This window comes from Calypte anna, chromosome 9 (genome assembly GCF_003957555.1).
Source record: "Calypte anna isolate BGI_N300 chromosome 9, bCalAnn1_v1.p, whole genome shotgun sequence".
Taxonomy (NCBI): Eukaryota; Metazoa; Chordata; class Aves; order Apodiformes; family Trochilidae; genus Calypte; species Calypte anna.
The window spans coordinates 16,053,466-16,075,241 of record NC_044255.1 but is presented as its reverse complement, the minus strand read 5'-3'; the positions used below and the strand labels follow the sequence as shown (position 1 = coordinate 16,075,241).

The 21,776-nt window shown below is 39.8% G+C and overlaps 1 protein-coding gene across 1 annotated transcript in view; it reads left to right on the top strand.

The window, feature by feature from the left end:
• Window positions 1-21,369, top strand: part of PDE6D (phosphodiesterase 6D) — a 34,281-nt gene extending 12,912 nt beyond the window's left edge. The window contains exons 2-5 of the mRNA XM_030455879.1: window positions 13,853-13,941; window positions 17,295-17,420; window positions 18,263-18,368; window positions 20,740-21,369. Coding sequence (XP_030311739.1) covers window positions 13,853-13,941; window positions 17,295-17,420; window positions 18,263-18,368; window positions 20,740-20,821 — 403 coding nt within the window. The 3' untranslated portion in view covers window positions 20,822-21,369. The remainder of the gene's footprint in view (window positions 1-13,852; window positions 13,942-17,294; window positions 17,421-18,262; window positions 18,369-20,739) is intronic.
• The last annotated feature ends 407 nt before the right edge of the window (window positions 21,370-21,776 follow it).

Here is a 21,776-nt window from a genome sequence, read left to right as displayed (position 1 = left end):
AGTGTGTCTCATTCCAAACCACAGAAGTCACTTCAAAGCTTTGGAATTGGACTGTCTTGATGCAGAATAGAAACATTCAGGTAAGGGTTAAGTAAGAGATAGTTAGCTCAACTCTAAATTCATTCCATACCTCAGTCTGGATTGGCTCCTGTGCATTGACAAACTTCCAATTAATTCAGTTGGTGATGAAAGATAATGTGTAAAAATTAGCATTGTTTTGATAAGGTATTAAGGAACAAATTCTCTTTGAGTATAGCAAGGGTAGTTAATCCAAAATCATGTGTGAATGGAAGAGAAATTCAGTGCTTGGCCTTTTATTCACAGCTTCTCTGAAACTGCAAACCAGAATCTGTTACATGCTTCAGTTGCTGATTTTGTTGGTCGCAGGTGAACACCTGCATGATAACAATTAGAATAAAACTCACAGGTTCATTTCCTGGAATGTAGGAGCTATCAGACATAATGACTGCAGGCCTTATTGATCAGTGCTAACAGACAGCCTAATGGTTTCACAGCCAAATAAAAGTCACAGAGCCCTTGAAGTCGTTTGCACAAATGAATCTTTCATTTTTTACTGACCTCTCTGAAATCAAGACATGTCCCTATGAAGAGTGAGTTGCAGATTTTCCCTAAAAAGAATTTTTACAAACAGCCTTCTTCAGTCATAATTTTTTGCTTTGTTAGTTGGATACCTCACTTGACAGTAACTCTTAAATCTCCCCTGGCCTAGTTTCTGTTCTCAACAGCAAAAGCTGAACTATGCTCTTAAAGATGATTTTATTTCTGTTCTTTCCTGATTCCCTTGGAGACCAGGGGGCTAAGCAACATTAAATTTATCAGAAATATAAAAAGTAAAGGGCAGGACTTTCTTTTTAGTAACAACTCCCTGTCCCTTATGCAAAAGAGGCAAGTCAACTGCTCCCACTGATACCTTGAATAAGGTTAAGTAAAAAATTTAATCTGAAATTAAGAGGTAGCACTAGGTAACAGTTATCCTGGAAACTAAGAAGGTTTCAGACTTAAAGCATAGCTAACTCAACTGGGGTTAGGAAAAGGTGTTCTGTTTCAAGACCCATCTCCTTTAGAACATGTTCAATGTGTAAGTATGTTGACAAATTATGTGAGTCTGTCACTTGACATACTTGCTGCAGCTTTTTCATCATTGAAATGAAGTAGGATTGTAATGAGATTTGGTCTTGAATTATCTCTTTTTAATGATTTAGAGTCTTAATATCTAAGTTCTTTAGTTCAACTGAAAAGATTATTGGGACAACTGTTGTGTTGTTTGTTGGGTTTTTTTAATGAAGACTATGAAAAAGGATTCCACTGGAAGTTGAAATATATGTGTGCTCTTTTACTTTACAGTACAATTCTTGAGTAAATAGTATTCATATGAGAGAGGTAACCAAGCAAGAGGACTGTTTCCTTTGTGAACACCCTGATCACCTGCTTAATGTTAATATATGACAGTATAGGGGTGATTAATAGGAGGCTTTACAAACATAGATGTCCAGGTAGTATGTGCATCCTGTATGTGCAAACTATGTGGTACTGGTCTTTGATGTGGACAGCAGTCCAAAGCAATGTTAACATGAAGGATCAGATGTTTTTGAACTGCTAGACATTCAGTGGTACTGCCATACTGTGCCTCTTTCACCCTTAGAAACTCACTAAATAAAGGCTGTTTAAAGAGGGGAAGTAGCTTGGAGTTCAGCAGCTTGGAGTGCAGACACCAAGAATCCTGAAGAATTTTTATACTATTGAGGATGGCAGCATAGCAAAATAGTGGTTTTGGAAATTAGAGCTGGTTTGTATGAAAAATATAAGGGTGGCCTTCTTGGAAAACAGTAATGTAATTGCAAGCTCATGTTCTGACTGCCTTATCAGAGAACATGTATCCTCATTGGCATCTTTGCTTGATTACAATGGAAAAAGACAGAAAATATGCAATTAGAGCAGACTTATTTAAATGAAAGGATATTCAGATGCCACACATCTGAGTATTCAGCTAAGGACTTCTAGCTAAAATTGTTGGTTAGATTTTCAGTTTAAATAACCCTAATTTATTGCTGCTGAGTGTACTTGCTTTCTAGTATGCCCTGACTACTGACAAAGGATATATTCTTTTTTTGTTTCAACTGTGATGTTCTTTTTCTTTTCCCACTTCTCACCCTAAAGCAGCCTCTTATAAATGTGAACACAGAAATGAGGTTAATTACTTCAGTTATGTTTCTTGTATCCTTGTTATACCAATGAATCTTGGACAGAAATACTACGAAATCTATTATTGGCCAATTCAAAAATAGATGGACTTTGCTCTGAATGTATAACAGAGGACATTCTAGTAGGGAATAGTGTGTTTATTGAGCTTTATGAAAATGAAAAACAAAACCCTTGTTCCCTAGGTTGTGGTTTAAGTGCCAGCCAGGCATGGGCAAATCTGCCATTAAAATCAGATCTCCCAGGAACATACAATACCTTAGGGAAAATCAACAGACATCTTTTATATAGCCATAAAGAAATATATTTTCAAAAGGAAACAGTTTGTTTCTATCCTATAATACTTACTCACAAAAATAGTTTAATACTAGTAGAAGATTAAAATTATCCAGTCATTTAAGTGTCTAATCTTTATGGCAAATCAGCATAGATTTTGAGTTAAATCTCAAAGACTCTTGCTTTCTCGGGGGTTGTGTGTGTGTTGCTTAATCTCCCTGGCCAGTATAGAGGATGTTGTGATCTCCTCATTAAAGACGTCACACTGAGAAGATTGTAGTAGAGGAATAAATAGAACAAGTGTTAGGAAGCCAAGCAGCTCATCTTGGTTGAACTAAAATGCACTCCACACAAACTGGCTTCCCCATAGGTTTGTTTCTTCTAACTTTGAGTAAGCTACAGTTAAGTTTTGCAAAGTATCCAGCTAGCCCATGTGAGGCTGTTCTACGTACATTTGCATCCTTTTCTGACATGTTGTTTTACTTATTAGTGAAAAAAAAAACCAAAAACCCCAAATATTTTTTACCAGAAGTTATTCCTCTGGTAGAGAGAGCAGACATGGACAGTGACTACCACGGTGCAAACAAATAGGATCAAAATGCCATGGGTGAGGCTCAGTAGAAAGCTTGAGCACTTGAAGGTCTGTTGTATCTGGGCTGGCTGTGTGCGTGCCCATCTCGTTATTGTTAATAACTGAAAATTGTTAAAATTGAAAATTGTTATTGTTAATAACTGAAATCCTGGCCTAGAGTGCTGAGGGTGCAGTGCTAAAACACCAAAGCCATTCTGGGTAGGTGCTGTCAGACCTCTTCAGGCTGATTATCTCTGGGTGCTGGCTGTATATTCACAGTGTGCCTCTTTGCTAACATAACTGCTGCTGCTCCTTATGATTGGCCTGTGTGGAGAAATGTCATCAGATAAGCCTAGGAAATGTTCAGACATCCTTCACAAATAGAGGAGATCCATCAAAACAAATAAACATGTTTCTGCATGGAATTTTGTAAAAGGAAAAATGGCAATCCTGTATTTAGGAGATCAAGTAAAGGTACATAACTAAAATTTGAAAGATTTCCCACTAAAATGCTAAAATGTATGCATTAATAGATTTCATTAAAACGATAGAAGAATGAGTGAAAAACAAGTCCTTACCCATTCTCAGATGAATCTGGTGAGGCTGGAACTACTAGAAACTTTTTCAAGCAAAGTTAAGTTAGGAAAAGCTTGCTCTTGGAACTTGAATGCTTTTTTCCAGAAGTGTTTTTTAATCAGGACTGCACTCAGACCTTATTCTGCTCTGATTCCCAAAGAATGTGATTTTAAAAGGAAACCAGGCAAGACGCAACATGGTGGACATCTTCCCATAATGGCTGCTGACTTGCAGTCCAACTCTGGGAAGCTTCAATGGACATGGAAAGAGCTAGTCTCAAAATACTGTTCCATTGCAATACAGTGTAGGGAAATGCTTCAGTGTTACAGGTCCATTCATGGATCCTTTTAATAGAGGTGGAAAGTGGCATTCATTTTGGAAGCAAAACTTTGCCTAGCACAGGGAGATTATTTTTAGTATTGAACCAATTCCAGGACTTGGTATTTTCTCTGAAATTTAGATTAATGGCTTGACCACTGGCTGCCCATGTTCAAGGAGTCTGACTGTCAGAGTCAGACATTATATGAAATAAAGGTGGTACCAGGCTATTTGGACTTGAAAAAAAAATGTTTATATTGGTTCAGCTCTTAAGAGTCCTTATAGATGGTAATGTCTGATTGTCATTCTGTACAAAATGGATGGCCACTTTGTACAAAATGGTGTCTGCCTCTCCCTGCCAGCAATGAACAGCCATGGCATTTGTCCTAAGACTTTGTCCTTTCAGATTAACTGCTGACTATGTTTTGCAAAATTATTGCTACACTTCCCAGAGCTGGCAGTTTTGAGGACAATTTGAATACATGAAAAAGTGCTGTGTTCCCACTCATTCATTGGGCTCCCTTTTAAACTTAACAAAATCTTGTGGAAAGAAGCCTTGTATATAAAAAGCCTTGCCTGTCAGAAAGTGCATATTGGGGGCATCTCTGATTTTTAAAGTAGGAGAAACTTATTAATATAGCTGACCACTTGTCTTAAATGAACGAAACACCTCTGCTATTAAGCATGACCCATATACGGGCTTCACTGAAGCACTTTGTCTGAGCTCAAAATGTGCTTAAGTGTCCAGAGTTAAAGACTAAAAAGAAAAGGAAATTCAGCATTTTCACATGAACTCTGAATTAAAATGATCCAAGAGGGGAATAAATGTGGTATTTTCCCTGGGAGTCTCCTATTTTATATTTCTGGTGGTTTTAAGTTGTTTTAATAAACAAGAATATTATTGATAAGATTCTGATATTTATTCATAATGCTAGCTGGAAGCATTTTTCTTCTGTTGCCAGAGCTCATGCATCTTATTTTTGCCCTGTTTTAATATGCCATTCTAGATGTAGCACTTCTAATTCTGCAAACAGCCATCTTTATTTCCTTCCTGCTCCCCACTTCTATTAGTAATGCTTGGCAGTGATTCAGAACCACCCTGAATTCTAGTTAGGGTGAATGAGAAGCCACCAAAAGCAAGAAAAACACAGAATGAAGGCAACCACTGGCACCCGCTCCGTAGCATGATTGCAGCAATCTGTGCTACTGCAAAGTCACTCCAAGTTAAAGTAAGAGTTTCCATTAGCCAGAGCACAGCTCCTGGCTCTCTAAAAAGAGACAGTCTTCTCTACTGAAGCACAAACTAAACTTCTCTACTTAAAGCCAAACATCTCCTGAGATCTCTTTCCTCTTCTCTTATTGATTCATTGTGTGGCTGTGGGCAAGTCTCCATGCGTGTTTCCCAGTCTCCACAATATAGAGTTATTAAAAAGCTACTTTGAGAACAGTATTTGAAGTGTTTGAAGCATTGTGTAGTACTAGGAATTGCTTAAGTTATTCCTCACTGAGTTGCAGCGCGCTGTCTATCCAGTGGGACATCATGTCTTTCCAGTTAAATTAATTGCAGGATTCATCTCCTGTCCATGGTAGATGATGGTGGCAGTGTGACACTGGTAGCACAGTGAATGAGTTCATGCCAAAGCTCCATATCTCATCTATTTCCAACCTGTGGATCTGTTTTTAGAAGTACATGATATATTAGTACCTCCAGTGAACATCATACCCTCCAAAAATCATGGATCTGATAAATCTAAGGATTATCAGAAGTACTCTTTGGAGCTCAATAGGCTGGTTGCAAGAGAGCTCAAAAGAATAGAAATTAAACATTAATGAGGGAAAAGGTACATAGTCACAACATAAGCACTGGCAGTTGGAAGTAATCGAAGCTTTTTGTGGTGTTGGTTGCTTGTTTTACCAGGCGGACACTTTCAGACCAAGATGCTGCTTGGAGTTCAGGGGACAGATAAACTGAACAGCGGGGGAACCTGCTGATGCTCAGCTTTGCCATTTTCAATAAACATCACTTCACTCAACAGAGAAATTACTGCAGAGGCCTTCAAGGAACAAAGGCATCAACTGGGCACAAGCAGTGCTATATAAAACTGCCTTTTTAAAAACCTTTTAGGATTTTTTTCCACACTTCACTCAAGGCTACAGGTCATTCAAGTGAAACTGTATGAAAATGCCAACTAAGAAGCCATGTTTATCCCATTTAAAATGTGGTCAAAGAAGTCTTTGTTCCTCTGCTCAGGTCTGTGCCCTGTCAGTATGGGGAAGTGTGAAGATCCTTTTAGACAAGTTAAAAAAAATCCATTCCTACAGTGTTGCAAAAATGAAATGGAACCAAGCCAAGCATTCCTTTATAAGCAAGCCAATATAATGGATATTTTAAAACAATTAAATAATGGTATAAAATAAAGAGGCACATCAGGGTTCAAAATGCCTCATTCAATTAGAGGTAATTTCATTTCATGACTGTCATGACACCCTCTGTTTCAAGTCTGTCAAGAACAATAGGCCATAATGATTTACAGGGATGCAAATTCCTCTGAGGGCTTCTGGTTACAACCTCATCTATGAAAATTAAGTTATTCACCATAACCCCTTGATAGATTATTTCCATGAAACTCCCTCTAGTTCACTTACTGCTGAGAACCTTGAAATATTATCATAATAGGTTCAGCTGTGTTGAAATAATTGAATGTTCTGAAGTAGTGAAGATGAAATGAAGTTGCTTCAATCTCTGAATCACTTTCAGCATTCACTTGCAGGAAGGAAAATTGTTTGATGTGCTAAAATTAACAAGTGGGCAAACTGAATCACACACTTTTTATTCCAAGTTGGTTTGGGGTTTAAGCATTTACCTTAATTTTAAGCATTCTGCATTAAAAAAATTCTATCCAGTTAGATATAAATTGTGGGAATGTTCATCTTTTAATTGCCTCTCCCTCATTACAGAGGTCCTTGGAGTGGCTTCTCAAACTGTCCCACAGGCTGCCTCACTGTCCAATGTAGCTGGAGCATCTTCTGTAAGAGGTCCCTTAGAGTGCTTTATGTTTCAGTTGTATTTTTATTTTCCCTGGTGCATGTGGTGTCTGTTAGCTTTTTCCTTAGTTACGTTCAGTTTTATTCTTTCCATTGAGCTACAAGCAGCCCACTTTAAAATTGCATTCCGATAAAGCCCTGTGGATTTTAAAGGTCACAGTCTTTTTTCATATGAATACATCATTCCCATTGATTCACCTGCTGTTCCTGCATACTCAGAGTATTACTGATGACATTAATTATGTTAATATTCAAAGGGTTCTTAGCATGAGCTCAAGCTTTTCTAATGTGCTAATTTTTGAGATCCATTTAAAAGGCAGGGAAGGTGGGGAGGAGTTGAGTGTTATCACACGGGAAAAGAGAAAACAATTTTTTTGTGCAACTCTGAGATGGTTCTGCAAGCAATGATGAGTTTTTCTAAGTTATTAATTGTTCTGCTACCTAAGATGTAAAGTGATCTCCAGATGTGATTGTATGTTGTCTTTCCTGCTGAGGCATTGGTATAAAGGAATTCTGTCAAGCCTAATCAGAGAAGCCAAAGAAAAGCCTAAGAAAACATAGGCAGCAGAAAGCAGCATAAAGCCACTACATTATTTCAGCTTGCTTTTATTTTGGCACTGTTACCTGGTTTTAGGAACCATTTTAACATCTGCATCTAGAGGAAACAAAACCCCTTTCTAATAGTAGCAAACAAAACACTTCCACTGATCTGGCACAGAAAGCGTCTTTCTCCCTCTGATGGCAGAACCTGCCCCATCAGTTGGCAATTTGGATGTGCAGATTTGGTTTGGAGCTTTTTCCCACTTCAAACAACGTTGTGTTCTATGTATGACAAGTGCATTTTGGTTTTTACTTTAGCTTTCATTGTTAGGGATCTCAAAACTTAAGTATTTGCTTTTAGGGCTTAGAGGTGGTTAAGTCTTTTTAGGTTAAGCTTAGTTTCTAGAAAAGTGCATAGCACATGCTGCAGAAACCTTGTCTATGTGGCCTTCACTGGTACATCTGGGTACCAAGACAGACAGGAGCTTTCTGGTCTAGGCAGGAGCTTCTGGGCAATGTCAGATTTTTGCTGTTGTCTGAAGAAACCGAAAGCTGCTTGCAAATGCCTAAATTGGTTCCTGTGGCTCAGCAGTGACACAAATTGCTGGAATTTTTAAGAGAATTAAACTTATACAAAATTAGAGTCAGCTGGACAGAGAAAAAGAAGCCTTTTCCGTCCCCAGCATCTCCTGTCATTTGGAGAAGCACAGTAACCCATATCTTGTGCATCACTCAAGGAAAGTTGTTTTATAATAGCAGACTATTAAAAAATAACCAGCTCCTGTAAGATGCCATAGCAGGCTTTCTGACTAATCTGGAACCCCAGAGAGTGTGCTGCTGTTTGAAAGCAGAAGTTGGCAGTGCTGTATCAAAAGGCTTCAGTAATGTTTGAGGAATATCTTCCATTTTGTTTGTTTGCTTTGGTACTTCTTTTACTACACAGAATGGATGGACACTCATTCAGTTCCTTCAAATATGATTTTGCTCTGAATTTCAGCCATAGGCTAGGAGGGAAAACTCCTTAACACACTGGAAACATAGGGATACTTGTGATTAATTGAACACCAAAGACAGCAGCATTTCTCTTGAGTGCAGTGAACTCAAAGACCTGATGCAGTAGAATGTCTGTGCATATGCTTAAATTTAAGCACACAAGAGTTATGTGGAAGAGGGATTTGGGATCTGTAATAAAAAGTGAGATTAGAGATTGGAAAGATTAGAGAATGAATGGCCTGAGTGGAGTAGAAGCATAGGGCTGCTTGGGTGGTCTGCTTTGTAATCCTGTAGTTTGGGAGCTATGGTGTGTAGGTTATTTTGGTCCTCACTCCTCACACTGGGTTGAAAAAACTGAGATGCAAATATTCTTCCTGGAAAATATGTCTGATAGAAAAATAATTCCTAAAGCTTGATCTTAGTTTACCTGTAACATTCTATAACGTTTTGAGTGGCTGGTTGTGTCTGCTTTTCAAAACAGACAAGGTAAAGTTAGGAGTGAACATTGGGCTGTCCAGATCAGAAGCTTTTCTAGGTCTGCAACAGAGATGGAAGTCTGAGTTGTTCTAGGCTTTCAGCTCCACCTTGTTCACCTTTTCTCTGTGTCTTATCCCTCAGGACAATTCTTACTAACATGGGTTTGCTGAGATCCTGTTTGCAGCTGGCATGTAGTGAACTGTTCTTAATGTTGGATTTTGTGCCCCCCACCCCAAAAAAAAAAAAAAAAAAAGAAGCTGTCAAAGATGATGAAAGACCTTCCCTTCTCAGAGAGGTTATGAACATTAGGCTTGCTTTTATTATGAAAGATAAGAGTGCAGCAGTTCCTAAGATTTTAGAATGGTGTAGACAGCAAAGAATAAAATGAAAAATGGACCATTATAATAGAAGAAGTGACACCTACTGCTTGCTGCAGCCTTTGAAATATTAGAAAAATGCTAAACATTAAACCATAAAAACAATAGTCAGGGACATTGAAGCAGAACTTCTTTAACTCCATAATACTTTAAATTTTTTTGTACTCCTTCTCTTCCTTCAAGGTAATTCTTGATTACCAGCATGGTAATACATGGTATTAATGCTAAAGAACTTAAAGATAAGTATGTATATTCTGATTTTTTAAAAAGAAGTTATGTCTCACATACAAAAAAGAGAAAGAGTTTCTGTTCTGAGATCAGAGATATTTGAGGCAACAAAACTTGGATTGGATTTAGAAATGCACAAACCATTTCCCATGATCAAGCTAAGCAAAGTAGAACTGTGAGGAAGCTAATTCATGTCATGTATATAAAGCAAGTCGAATTCCAGCTACTACAAAGCTTTTATGTAAGACTTTGCTGACCCAATAGGTGGTGGAATATAAATAGATCAACAGTACACCCTTCCTTCTGCTGTTCTACCTAATCCTTCCTTGCCTTCAGGATTGAAGAGCATTTGATCTATTGAATCTTAAATCAGACATTGTTTCCTACAAAAAACAAACCCAGAAGAATGAAAATTTAATGGTGTAAGAGTGTTGTGATTTTAGAATGAAAAGCTGAATTAGGACTATACTATTCTCTCTTTTTTCCCATATATATTAACTTCACGAAGCTGTAACTGCTTGGCTCTACTTGCACTCCTTAGCTACCCCTGCCAGGTGGCTTGATGTGAGCCTCTGCAAGAAGAGTAATTGTGTTAAACCTATATTAATTTAATTTCTCCTTTTCAATAATGCTTAAAATGCCCTCTTCATTCTGCCTACAGGTCTCCACTGCTGCTCCAAAGATGGAGCAGTTTTTATTTTTAGTAACACTATCTCTCATGCTGGGATGGAAGAATCTTAAACCAATTAAACACATTAGAAGATAACAGTGTGTGTGGGTTTGGTTCAAGATCTCCATTTTCTTCACTCTGGGATATGTCCTAATACCAGCCTTTCGATCCAAGATGACAGAAATAGTGTGATAAGCTGCTAACTAGGTAAGCAGTACAGCTGCTCCTTTGTCAGGTATTCCCTTGACAAAAAAAAAAAAAAAAAAAAAAAAAAAAAAAAGCACTTGTGATGGGTTTTGCCTTTTTTCTTTTTTTTTTTAATTCCTTTAGAGTTAGGTTTTATAAATGGTCTCAATTTTGATGTAGGAATTTTTTTTCAGATGCCTGTTTCTTTTTAAACATTTGTTTTTTCAAGGATCTAATCTCTTGAAGTGTTTTTTTCCAAGAGGAGGATTGTGTGTGTGTCCTTTTAAGATCTGATGATTTGTTCTTTCCTTTTAATAATGCTTAGTTACTGGGAAAAAACGTATGCAGTGGCTGGAGTATTCTGATCCCTTACAATATGTCTGGATCCACATATTTTAACTCTTTGTATATACTGTGAATAGCAGTTTGATTTAATTTTTTTATTTGCAGAAGTTGGAAAAACATGTCCTGAATCTGCATATGCATCTGTCTAGGTCAGAAGGCCTTTGGTTGCCCTGACACCAAATCTTTATTCATTTGATAGGGAATTTACATGGGTTAGCAATGCACAGATGGTTTAAATACAAGATATTTTTTAGGAATGGTGGCATGCGTTGCTGACCTGAATGCTGTCATCAGCAGGGATATAATCTTTATCTTTTTGTTTATTCTTCATCTTTAATTTTACAACTCAATACAAAGCATGGGGTGGTCTGTCCTGCGTGGATTTACTCTTACAGTGGAACATGAATACAGAGTAAAGTCTGATAGCCCTTTACAGAAGTCCAGCACCCCAAATGTCGATATATCTAGCATTGTTCAGCGTGGCAACATAACTTGTATCATCTCTCTTGGACTAATTGAAAGATAAACCCTTACAGGGAGAAGTAATAGAGGTCTACAAAAGTGTTTTCTCTCACACAAAATAGTAGGTCACTATCAGTAACTATGTATTTCTAGGAAGGATAATAACTAAGCTGTGAGGCTACATACTCTCTTTGGAAGGCATTTCTAATACAATACTTTGGAAAATGGCAAATGTGTTTTCAGAGTACTCCAAAAACTGATAAGGGAAAAGGGAAGGTAAGACAAGGCATGGAAAATAAAAAGGAAGATGGTCCATTAGTTAAGAGTACTGGTGTAGCACTTGGGAGACTGGATCAGTTCCTGTGCAGTGCTGGGTTTGCTGTTCCTAGATAGTGTTTCTTCTCCTGATCAGGGACACCTGACTACACCTCAGTTTGGCACTTAGCCTCTGGCCAGGCCTGTGAACTCATAGCTGTTACTGATGTTGACAGTGAACAAGTAGTAAATAAATACTTCTGAAGAGGATAATTTTTTTAAAGTAAAACAGATATTTTTATGATCAAGTTCCCTATTTACTGAGTTACTGCACTGCTAATACTGAAGAGTTTTTACACTTCAAGGTGTTGTGAAGATAAATTAATTCATCAGTGAGATGCTCAGGTTGTCTCGTTTGGTATTTTTCCCTCAAACAGGCATTTGATAGATTGCACATTTCTTTCTATACAAATAGCTTAGTTTGTGTGTTTGTCTGTGGAAAGATTTAAAACTGGTAAATTTTTTATGGGCATTTTAAGTGACAGTGGGGCAGTTCCATCCTGCAGTTTGTGTTGGCTGGGGACTTTGAGTTTTCTAGGCAGCACCACACGAAGTGCCCAGCCCTGCTGCAGGTTCTTCTCACCACACTGCTGCTCATTTTCTCTCTCTGACTTGCTGGCCTACAGCTGCCATCTCCCTTGGTTTCCCAGCTGGAGAGAGAATTCCACTTTCCATCTTTCTGCCAGGATATGGAGGTGGCATATCGAGCATTCCAAGGATGATGCATTCCATCTTCTCCCCCTTTCACTTTTCCATTAATCCCAGAACAAGTGGTAGATATTATGTGTTTTAGAACAGGATTAGAATGACGTGAGCAGGCTGCCCTATGCCCCCTTCCTCCCTTGCTCCTAGTTGTTGCCAAGTTTTAGAAGCTGCAAGGCCGTGCCTGTGTAAATGGCCCCTGTTCAAGAATTTCCACCTTTCAGCTCCCCCTTGTCCTTTCAGTGGGACATGGAAAGTCTGGCCAGCCATCAGGAAGGGAAAGGTTCCTCACATCTGCAGTGAAGCAGACATCTTCCCTACTCTATATGGATAAGTTTAAACAAATATTACCCTGTAATGTAAAATTTGGTAAAGCATCTGTTTCTTCCCTGAAACTCTGGAAAAATTATGAGTTTGTATGGGTCTGCCTGGAAGTTGTGTGTGCTAGAGGATGAATTCAATGTGCACATCTCTGTCAGCTCCCATTTATACCTCCATCAAGGTCCATATCATTCTTCTTCTGTTACTCTACCTCCCAGTCAGTTCCTCGAGCAGTTGCTTGCTTTTCCCAGGTATTTTACCGTATCTTGTCTAGGAACTGCTGAGTACAATGGGTGCCCTAAGCCAGCAAAAGGAAAGACCTGGAAGGGCATTGTTTTGTGTAGCTTTACCACAGAGATCCTGTTCTATTCAGGCTGCTTACCTGTAGGCTGGTGACTCCTCAGAGCTGCTCTGATGAGCTGTGGAGCAGGAGGCTGCTGCAGGGCCTTGGGCTCACTGGCACTCTGTCCCTGTTCAGAATGGCATCAGGCAAGTGTGCAGGCTCCTCGTTTTGATGTGTTGATGCCTAAATTAAGTTATAGGAGAGATTTTCCAAAGCTATGCTTAAGGTCATTATTAATTGTCCCTTTGAAAATGTATTTCCTACTTGCCTATAACTTTAATGTAATTCCCTGATTCCCTTTGTGAAAGCCAGAACAGTCTCACTGGCTGAATGAAAAGCAAAGGTCTCTTATTGCTTAGTGCTCAGCAGCTGAAGAATTCCCATGAGTGGCAGTTACCAGGTCAATGGCAATAGAACAGTCCTTGATGTTAATATTTGGTAAATTAGGAAAACAAGCTTGATCAGGTGTTTTTCTAATATTACATAAGAAGCACTTTGTTCTCTAGCATTTTTCAAGTGCTGGAGAACAGCAATTGTTTGTGTAGAATTATCTGTTATTGTCAGTAATGTTCTTGCTTCTCCGCAGCACAGTGACATTGCCTTTATCCTTTAGAAGCAATGGAAAAGGATAAATGAGGTTAACAAGCTTTGATCTAAAGTGAAAAATAAAGCTGTGACTGTGCAACTCTTGTTGTATTTGTTCCGGTCAAGGGTTGGTTCCATTTATTTTCTGTGAAAAAGCATCTCCTTTCCTTGGCCTCCTCAGAATGAAAAAAGCATGAATGAAACTCAGCTGTAGTAGATTTTTTCAGAGCTTAGCAAAGAATAGTAGGCACAGCACTTAGAGATGTAGATAAGTTTTTTTTCCTTAATTGCTTCCCAATCAGAAACTGGATGAATCTTCGGGATGCAGAAACAGGGAAAATCCTCTGGCAAGGAACAGAAGATCTGTCTGTACCTGGAGTGGAGCATGAAGGTACTGTGTGGCCTTACTGTGCCTCTTGGGGCTGGGTGGTGTGTTATGTCTAGGTCACCAGCGCTGTGAGCATACTCCTGCTCTGAATCTGAGGGAGAGATGTTCTGGCTGTGACTTCACTCCTTCAGAGTCTTCCATCACCATAAACTGAGGACATGTGGGGAAGAGTGTGAGTGGATCAGTGGCTGGCAAAAGGGAAAAGTTAAACAATGCTAAACAGGGAGCATTAGCTGGGTATATATCATACAAGATACCTACACTAAGGAAAAGCATGCCAACACTTTCAAATACATCTGTAGGAAAGCACTGAAATACAACTTTCAAAAGTTTGCAGGTTATTGAGGCTCTGCCTTCTTGATATGACCATAACAAATGGCATGCCCACAGCAGCTAGCAGGAGGCCTGGGAGAAATGAGCAATCAGACTTCAGGAAGCAGAAGAAAATCAGCCAGAAGCTTTCCCAGTCTTCCCAGATTTTGTGCTGCAACAGCTTCTCCTTGGATGCATGGCTAGTCTTTGAATCCTTTTCACTGTCTCACCAGACTATTCCACTGCCTTGGTTCACTGCAGCTACAGAAAGCTGTGCTTTGGGGCACAGAGGAAAGCTGGACCTGTGTCTTCTGAGGGTTTGTTGTGCTGCCCCATTTCCCTCCTGCCATCTTTCTCACTTTGGCAAATCGTATCACCTGACTGTGTCATGGATTCTCCTCACATATAAAACAGGAACCTTCACCTCCATTAGAGGAGCCTGAGGAATTAATTAAAGCATAGTGTGGCATGAGATTAACATCTACTATACAAGGAATTGTTAAGATCTTAACTTGTGTGTAGTTCAATCATCCATATAGAAGATGGATGGCTGCAGACTGGAAAAGGTGCAGAGAAGAGCTACTAGAAGAAGCTACTGAAAAGAGTACAGATGAGAGAATGGTCTTTCTTAGGAGAAGATAGGGAAAAAAGCCATTCTTGTATGGCTTGGCAAGAAAAGGGAGGGTGAGATGAACAGATTGTTCTCAATAAATAGGCTAAGAAGGATATAAATATGGCATTTGATTGCTGTTGAGTCTTAACATTAAACTGCAGAAAGTGGTGATAATCACTACCCGAGCACCTGAAACTGGAGTTAACCATCTAAACCAGCTTTGGACAGCATGATCTTATCCATGTACTCAGCTCAGTTCAGTGACAGCACATTTAAAACTGAGAGGCAGTCTGGGACATGCAAATCCATAAAGTTTGTTTTCTTCCAATAAATATATAAACAAAGCTTGAAGTAAGCTGCTGAGGATTGTAGAATCTGCAGGGTTGTTCCCCATCACCACAGCCAGCTTTCATTGAGGAAATACAAATAATCCTTTCATTGTCTAAGAAAAGGTGTAGTTTGAAACATAAAGTTTGTTGGGCTAAGGCGGCTTTTTTTCTTACATGTCACAAATATTTAAAGTAGTTTTATTAAACTATGTGGAAATGTAATGATACAGATATTTTAACTTAATTTCAGTTTCCAATTAAACAAAGTTGGGCAAAAAAATTACTTGCTTAATAAACAAGAAATGTGTCATTCATCACTTTCTAGTCCAGTCAGAATTAAGTATCTGACTAAATGTGTATTAGCTATAAGATTCTTTAAATAAATGTCCAGGTATATCAGGTTAGCAAAGAGAAATACAGGATTTAGGGTTAAGTTTGTGCTTACCCACATTTCAGCTTTTTTAATGGCCCTATCTGATGAGAATCCAACTTCTTCCTCTTCTACCTTCTGAATGAAAAAAGACAAATAAAAGTGAAATGAGATTAAAATAAGTTATTTCAATTAAAATTTTCTGCTTGATGATATAAATAAAAATATCTTAGATCAGAGGTTTAAAGATTATTCAGTCCTACTTTTATTAAAAGTAACCTTTTAGTTTGTAATTTTGCAACCTTAGAGCAAGCCAGCAAACCCTCTCAGCAGTCTGTCTTGGGGATGAAAGAAGTGTAATTATTAAATTGCAGAATAGGTTTAACAAGGCATTTCACATTGAACTGCAAAGGGCTGTTTATTCACAACAGGCTGGAGTCTGTATTTGTGGGGACAGTAAAGGGTGGTGCCGTGCAAACTTCTAGCTGATAAAAAAAAGACTAAAAATAATTAGAGAACTTTTACATTTAAATCTCTTCCTTTAGTTTTAACTTTCTTTGTTACCTTTTGTTTTTTTTTAACAAACCATGGGCTGTGAACTTCTCCCTGGGATAGGATGGTAGCTTGCATTCCCTAACCCTTCAGCTCTCTAGATTGGTTTCATATCAAGGTCCTACTCCATTAAACTGTTCTACATTAGATGAATTTGGCTGGGGTTTTGTACTCTTTCCCTTATTGAACAACCACCTGCTGGCTGCTCATAGATGTTTTGATACACTTTCCACTTCTGGTTCATAAAACACATGCCAGATGTATTCCCTCCCCTCTTTATTTCTAATAAATTTATATGAAACAAATTCTGATATGTGGGAAGGATTAATACAATCACTCCACTGAATTATGACAGGCCTGGGAGATTTTTAGTATATTGACTCCTCCCCTTGTCCCTGTCCCTTTCCCCCACCCATATTCTCCTGATTAGGACCTTTCAGCATATTAATCTATGCTCCCAACTGTCCCTTCAGTTACTTCTCTACCTCTAAAGAGTCTTATGAATCTACCATTCATTTTTCTTATGAATCTACCAAATCTACAGTTTGCCACTTGCTGTTGGTGTCTTGGTCAGTGCAAGAGACCAGGCTTTGGATTGCCAAATTAATTTCAAGTTTAGTACTGACTTGACTTCCTGTGTGGGTTTCAATGTTTGGGGAGCAGACATTTTGCCTGCTTTTAGAGGCCGACTCCCTAGAGCTATGTGAGATGGGTAATTGGTGCTGCTGGGCTGGGAAATAGCCCTTTGTGGTTTGCTGGGGATGCACAGTCTGAAAGGGAAGGAGAAATGGGGCCTAACAGACGTGGTCTACTACATAGCCCTTTGGCTGTTTGTGGTCTTCAGCATCCTTCCTAAAGTAAAAACTTAAGTTGTGTCTCATTCATCAACTTGAAGGATGGTGGGGTTTAGTGACAAACAGTGAAAAAACAGGAGTCTGAGATATCAGTGTTGCATCCCTTGTTCTGCCAGAAGAACACTGTTCATTCCTAGCTCTGGACAAGGTACATAAGGTATTTGCATCTTGGATTTCACTCTTGAAAATGTCAAAACAAAGTCTTTGCATTTCTCCTGCTGCTGTCATTTTGTACTAGCACTAATCAAAGTGTATTGTAGTAGCACCTGAAGCAGCTGGGTATTGTTTTATTGTGTCCAAATAAAGCTTCTTTCTCTGTTTTACAGCTCGAGTTCCTAAAAAAATCCTAAAATGCAAAGCAGTGTCCCGGGAGTTAAACTTTTCCTCAGCTGAACAAATGGAAAAATTCCGACTGGAACAGAAAGTTTATTTCAAAGGGCAGTGTCTAGAAGGTATGCATCTGCTCTGTGTACAGTCCTGCTGCAGCACAGGGAGTGATCCCTAGTGCATCAGGGATTAGAGAAGCTAAAATGAGTTGAATGTGATGATTTTAATTTTTCAGAGTAGCACTGGAGCACTCATATTGTCAGGACTAATGGGCCACAGTATTAGGGATAGTATTTGATAAGTGTATTAACACTTTGTTATGTAAGAAAAAAATCTGGGCAATCATGCTTCAGGGCATAAATCCACCATAGGCTGCCTGATACAGGTTATTTTAGTGACCCGTGGTGGGGAATCATGCATCTTCCTCAGAAGCACCCAGTGTTGGCCACTGCCAGACTGGAGGCCAGCCTGAAGGAGCCTCTGGTGTACTTATGTTACAGGAGTGCCACCAAGTATTACCCATGTGACTCCAGAGCTGCACATCTGAGCTCCCTTACTCCAGTATTCCTCTTAATCGGGGGTGGAGGAGGGGCAGATAAAACATTGAGCTCCTTCTCTTTTGGGCAAGCAGTTGTACACTCAGTGTCAACTGGATCCAGGGATGTCTGCAAGAGGGGGAGTGTGGTTTCCCTGTTCCCAGTTAGGTGTGATGGAATTTCCACAGAATGCTAAGGAAGTGGTGTGCCTTTATCATTACCATCAGTTATTTTAGAAAGGGAGTATCTGCCTTAAGAGAAGGGCAGGGTTCAGTTCAGTTCAAGTTGTACAAAGTAATTCAAATGTAAAATGTTGGCAGCACAGCAGGACAGTTTAGGGAGTTCCCCAGCCTGTCAGGTGAAAAGCAGAAGGACCATTTGTGGATTTTATCTTCTTTCAAATGCCTCTGGATCTTCTTTTTACTTTGCAGAATGGTTCTTTGAATTCGGTTTTGTGATTCCTAACTCCACAAACACTTGGCAGTCCTTGATAGAAGCAGCACCTGAATCACAGATGATGCCAGCTAATGTTTTAACGTGAGTGCCTTGGGCTTACAGCATCTGAGAGCAGGCAAAGAAAAAGCAGTGTCTGGCATTTCCTTGGGGGCCATAGTGGGAATGAAGAGAGGGAGCTGCTACCAACTCTGAATCACCCCCACTACTGTTAGCTGTTGAGAGATAAAAGGGGCTAAGCCAACCTCATTACCTTCTTTCCCTCAGGTCCAATTTGCATTAATACAGCAATGAAAGTTTGGGGAAAGTGGAACTCCTTTATTAGAGTTTCTTAATTTTTCTGAAAGGTGAACTCTGAAAGGATTTTTAAATGCTTTGCAACTTAATACGTCTTACAGCCAGGGAAAAAAAAAGTTATAGTGGGGTCATTTTCAAACCCAGCTATTTATTGATGATTCTTGTCCAAGATGGTTGTTTTTTATGCAATATATCACCCATAGGAACTGCTCTAGCATTTGTTTCATCACTGTACTGTTTTGCCAAGCTTTGTGTCTTTTACACTGGATTATAAACTCTGTATGGAGTTGTATCTGGGAACTAAATAACCATACCAGGGAGGGAAACACTCATTTTACAGTCACCCGTAATAGGATATAGGATCCACACCTTCCTCAGAAGACTTGTCTCCTGACCACTGTTTGTTTGCACATTGACTTCTGAGTAGATCAGCAATCCTTTGGACTTGTGTCAGAATAACGCATGCTAGGCACTGCTCTGAGTGTGGACAGCAAGGCAGGAGGTGTGGTGGGATGACTGAAAAGTCTCTTTGAGGGAGGCCTCTGGGAAGCTGTAATCACTGACAGAAGCTGCCCTCCCTGCAGTGCTAGATGGGTGCTGGCAAGCACATGAGGAGCACATTGCCAGCAGACAGAAGGGTACAGGAATCTTCCTGCCAACAAGAGGCAGACAGGGAGCAGCCAGTCTCACCGCAAGGTCACTGTGTCCTTTGGAAGACCTTCATCTCCAGTGTTTTCCCTCTTGTTCCTTGTCTGGAGGAAAGCCAGTTGCATAGAGAAGGCTCAGGGGTAGGAACGATCATCACTTATTCCTATTCACAGCACATATCAAAGAGAACGTGGACTCATAAGAAAGCATCAGTGTTCAAATAGTGCTCCCTGGCACAATTTTCCCAGAACCTCCTCATTGCTACAGATGTCCTGAGCTCCCAGAGCTCGTGGCTTTCAGCCAGAACAGGAGGAGCCAGATTTGGGAATCAGAGTAAAGACAGACATCTGACAAGTTGGTTTTGACCATCTTGGGAAATCAAGGCATTTTCAGGACTGCAAGTTGTGAGACTTCAGTTCTCAAGTGATCTTGAGTATTTCCCAGTATCCCATTCTTTCCATGGAGTCCTAGATCTCTCTTTCCTATTCATGGAGGTGTCCTAAAGTAATTCTTGAAGCTTTTCAGTAGAATCACCAGCCTACAGAAATCCAAAGGGGTTTCGTAGCTCAAAGAAATCAGCATCTTTCAACTGCCAAAACTTGGAAAGCCCCTCACATTCTGCTATTTCCAAAGACTGCATGTTTGTCTTGGTGTTTCCATAGCAGGAGAGAATGGAGATGTGGTATTTGGTGCAAACCAAGGCACTCTTCACAAAGGATTCCCAGCTTAACTGAGAACCTTCCCTGACATTTGAGCTTGAGCATTGTCCATGCCACAGCAAAACCCTTACTCTCTTGCCAGGTTTAGCTTTGCCAGTGTTACAGATACCAAGAGCCACAGTGGAGATGGATCTGCTGCTTTGATTGTCAAGAGCCAGGTTATATAGTCATGGTCAGATCACTTTGCTCAGGTGTCCAGGTGTTGTAGTGACCACAAAGTTTTTACCTTTGTCTACCAAAATCTTGAAGTCAGCATCTTAAATTTTCAGAGCTTTTGTCACACCCAAGTTTACACTTCCACTACAGTTTGTATGAAATCTGCTTTAGTGTTTGCATTTAAGCACTTCTCAAGGGAAATAACATGTTAAGTTGGTCAGATTCGCTTGCTCAGCACTAGAAGATAGAGATGGAGAATTTAAAAAAAGGATTCCCATCAATTTTCATAATTCACTGTGAGAGAAAGAGGCTTGTGAAAGTGCTGGGACTGGTAGATTATATTTAGCAATAGAAGTGAGCAGGTTTGTTGTGTGTGAACCTGCATGGTCCTGAGCCCAGAAAGAGGGTGGTGAGGGAGGGCTGGGGGGAACTTCTCCATGTGGGAATGTGGTGGTCAGATCCTTCAGCCTTGATAGCTCCTGGATCAAGACACAAGGCTCACTGTACATGGCTCCAAACCAAAGCTTATGTTGCAGGGGGTGAGATGCAAGCCCAGGCTTGTAAGAGCATTGAGAGGAGCAGTTGGTTCCTACTGTTTATGCACTTGTGTAATACCTCTTTTTTTCCTTCTACAGTGGCAACGTTATTATAGAAACCAAATTCTATGATGACGACCTTCTTGTAAGCACTTCCAGAGTGAGACTTTTCTACGTTTGAGATGGGGCTTTTTGAAGATGTTTTAGTTTTCCTCCATACAGTTCTTGGTGCAGAACCCCCTGACTATCCCGTGGAAGACACTCCTGTAGGCAGTGACCCTGGGGACCAGCTCAACGTGGGTTGTGACCTCTGTCCATCAGTTATTTTGCTTTCTCCTGTGACAAGACCAGACCAAACCCTTAGAGACAGGACCATCTGCTCAGCAATGCTCTGGGGAATAAATACTGTCTCTGAACATGGGAAAACGATGGTCATGCAGAACCAATACTGTAAATTATATTAGTCTCATCCTTTGTACTTCTTTGGATCCTGGTATAATCTCCCATTTCCACTCGCACCAAACTCTCAATACGTTTCATTTTGGGGGGGATTAAGTTAAGATTTTAATTTTTCTCATGTTGTAGGTTTTTTTTTTCCTTTCACTGGATTACCGTGTAACTGACCATGTGTTCTCTTACCCTGAACTTGTAAAATAGACTGTGATATCACCTAATGTAATTAAAACACCATTTCTCAATTAAAACATTCCTACCATCCAAAGAAGGGAAGAAACATTAGTTCTGTGCATTTTCCATTCTATTATAAAAGTGACTCGCAGCAGACACTCCTATCACTCAAGCCAGCAGCAGAACAAGGCTTTCTACAGCCCTGCTTCTGCCACAGCCCCCATCTCCTTGTTAAATTTCTTCTTCCAGCTGATCACGTAGGGCAGGTTTCCTGACTGCTCCGCTCAAGGTTTCTCCTTGGCCTCATTTCTGTTAATACTTTGAGGCAATTTGTCCTCTTTGCCTCATCACTGGTTTCTTGAGCAGCACTGCATGCTGTTCAGCTTTTCTAAACTCCTGGGGATGCTCAAACCTCTCTGGAAAACCTGTGTTCCCCTGAACCCTCCAGCATCAGTCCTGTGCCCTGAGGCACAGCTATAGCTGTGGATGCTGACACCAACAATTTCCAG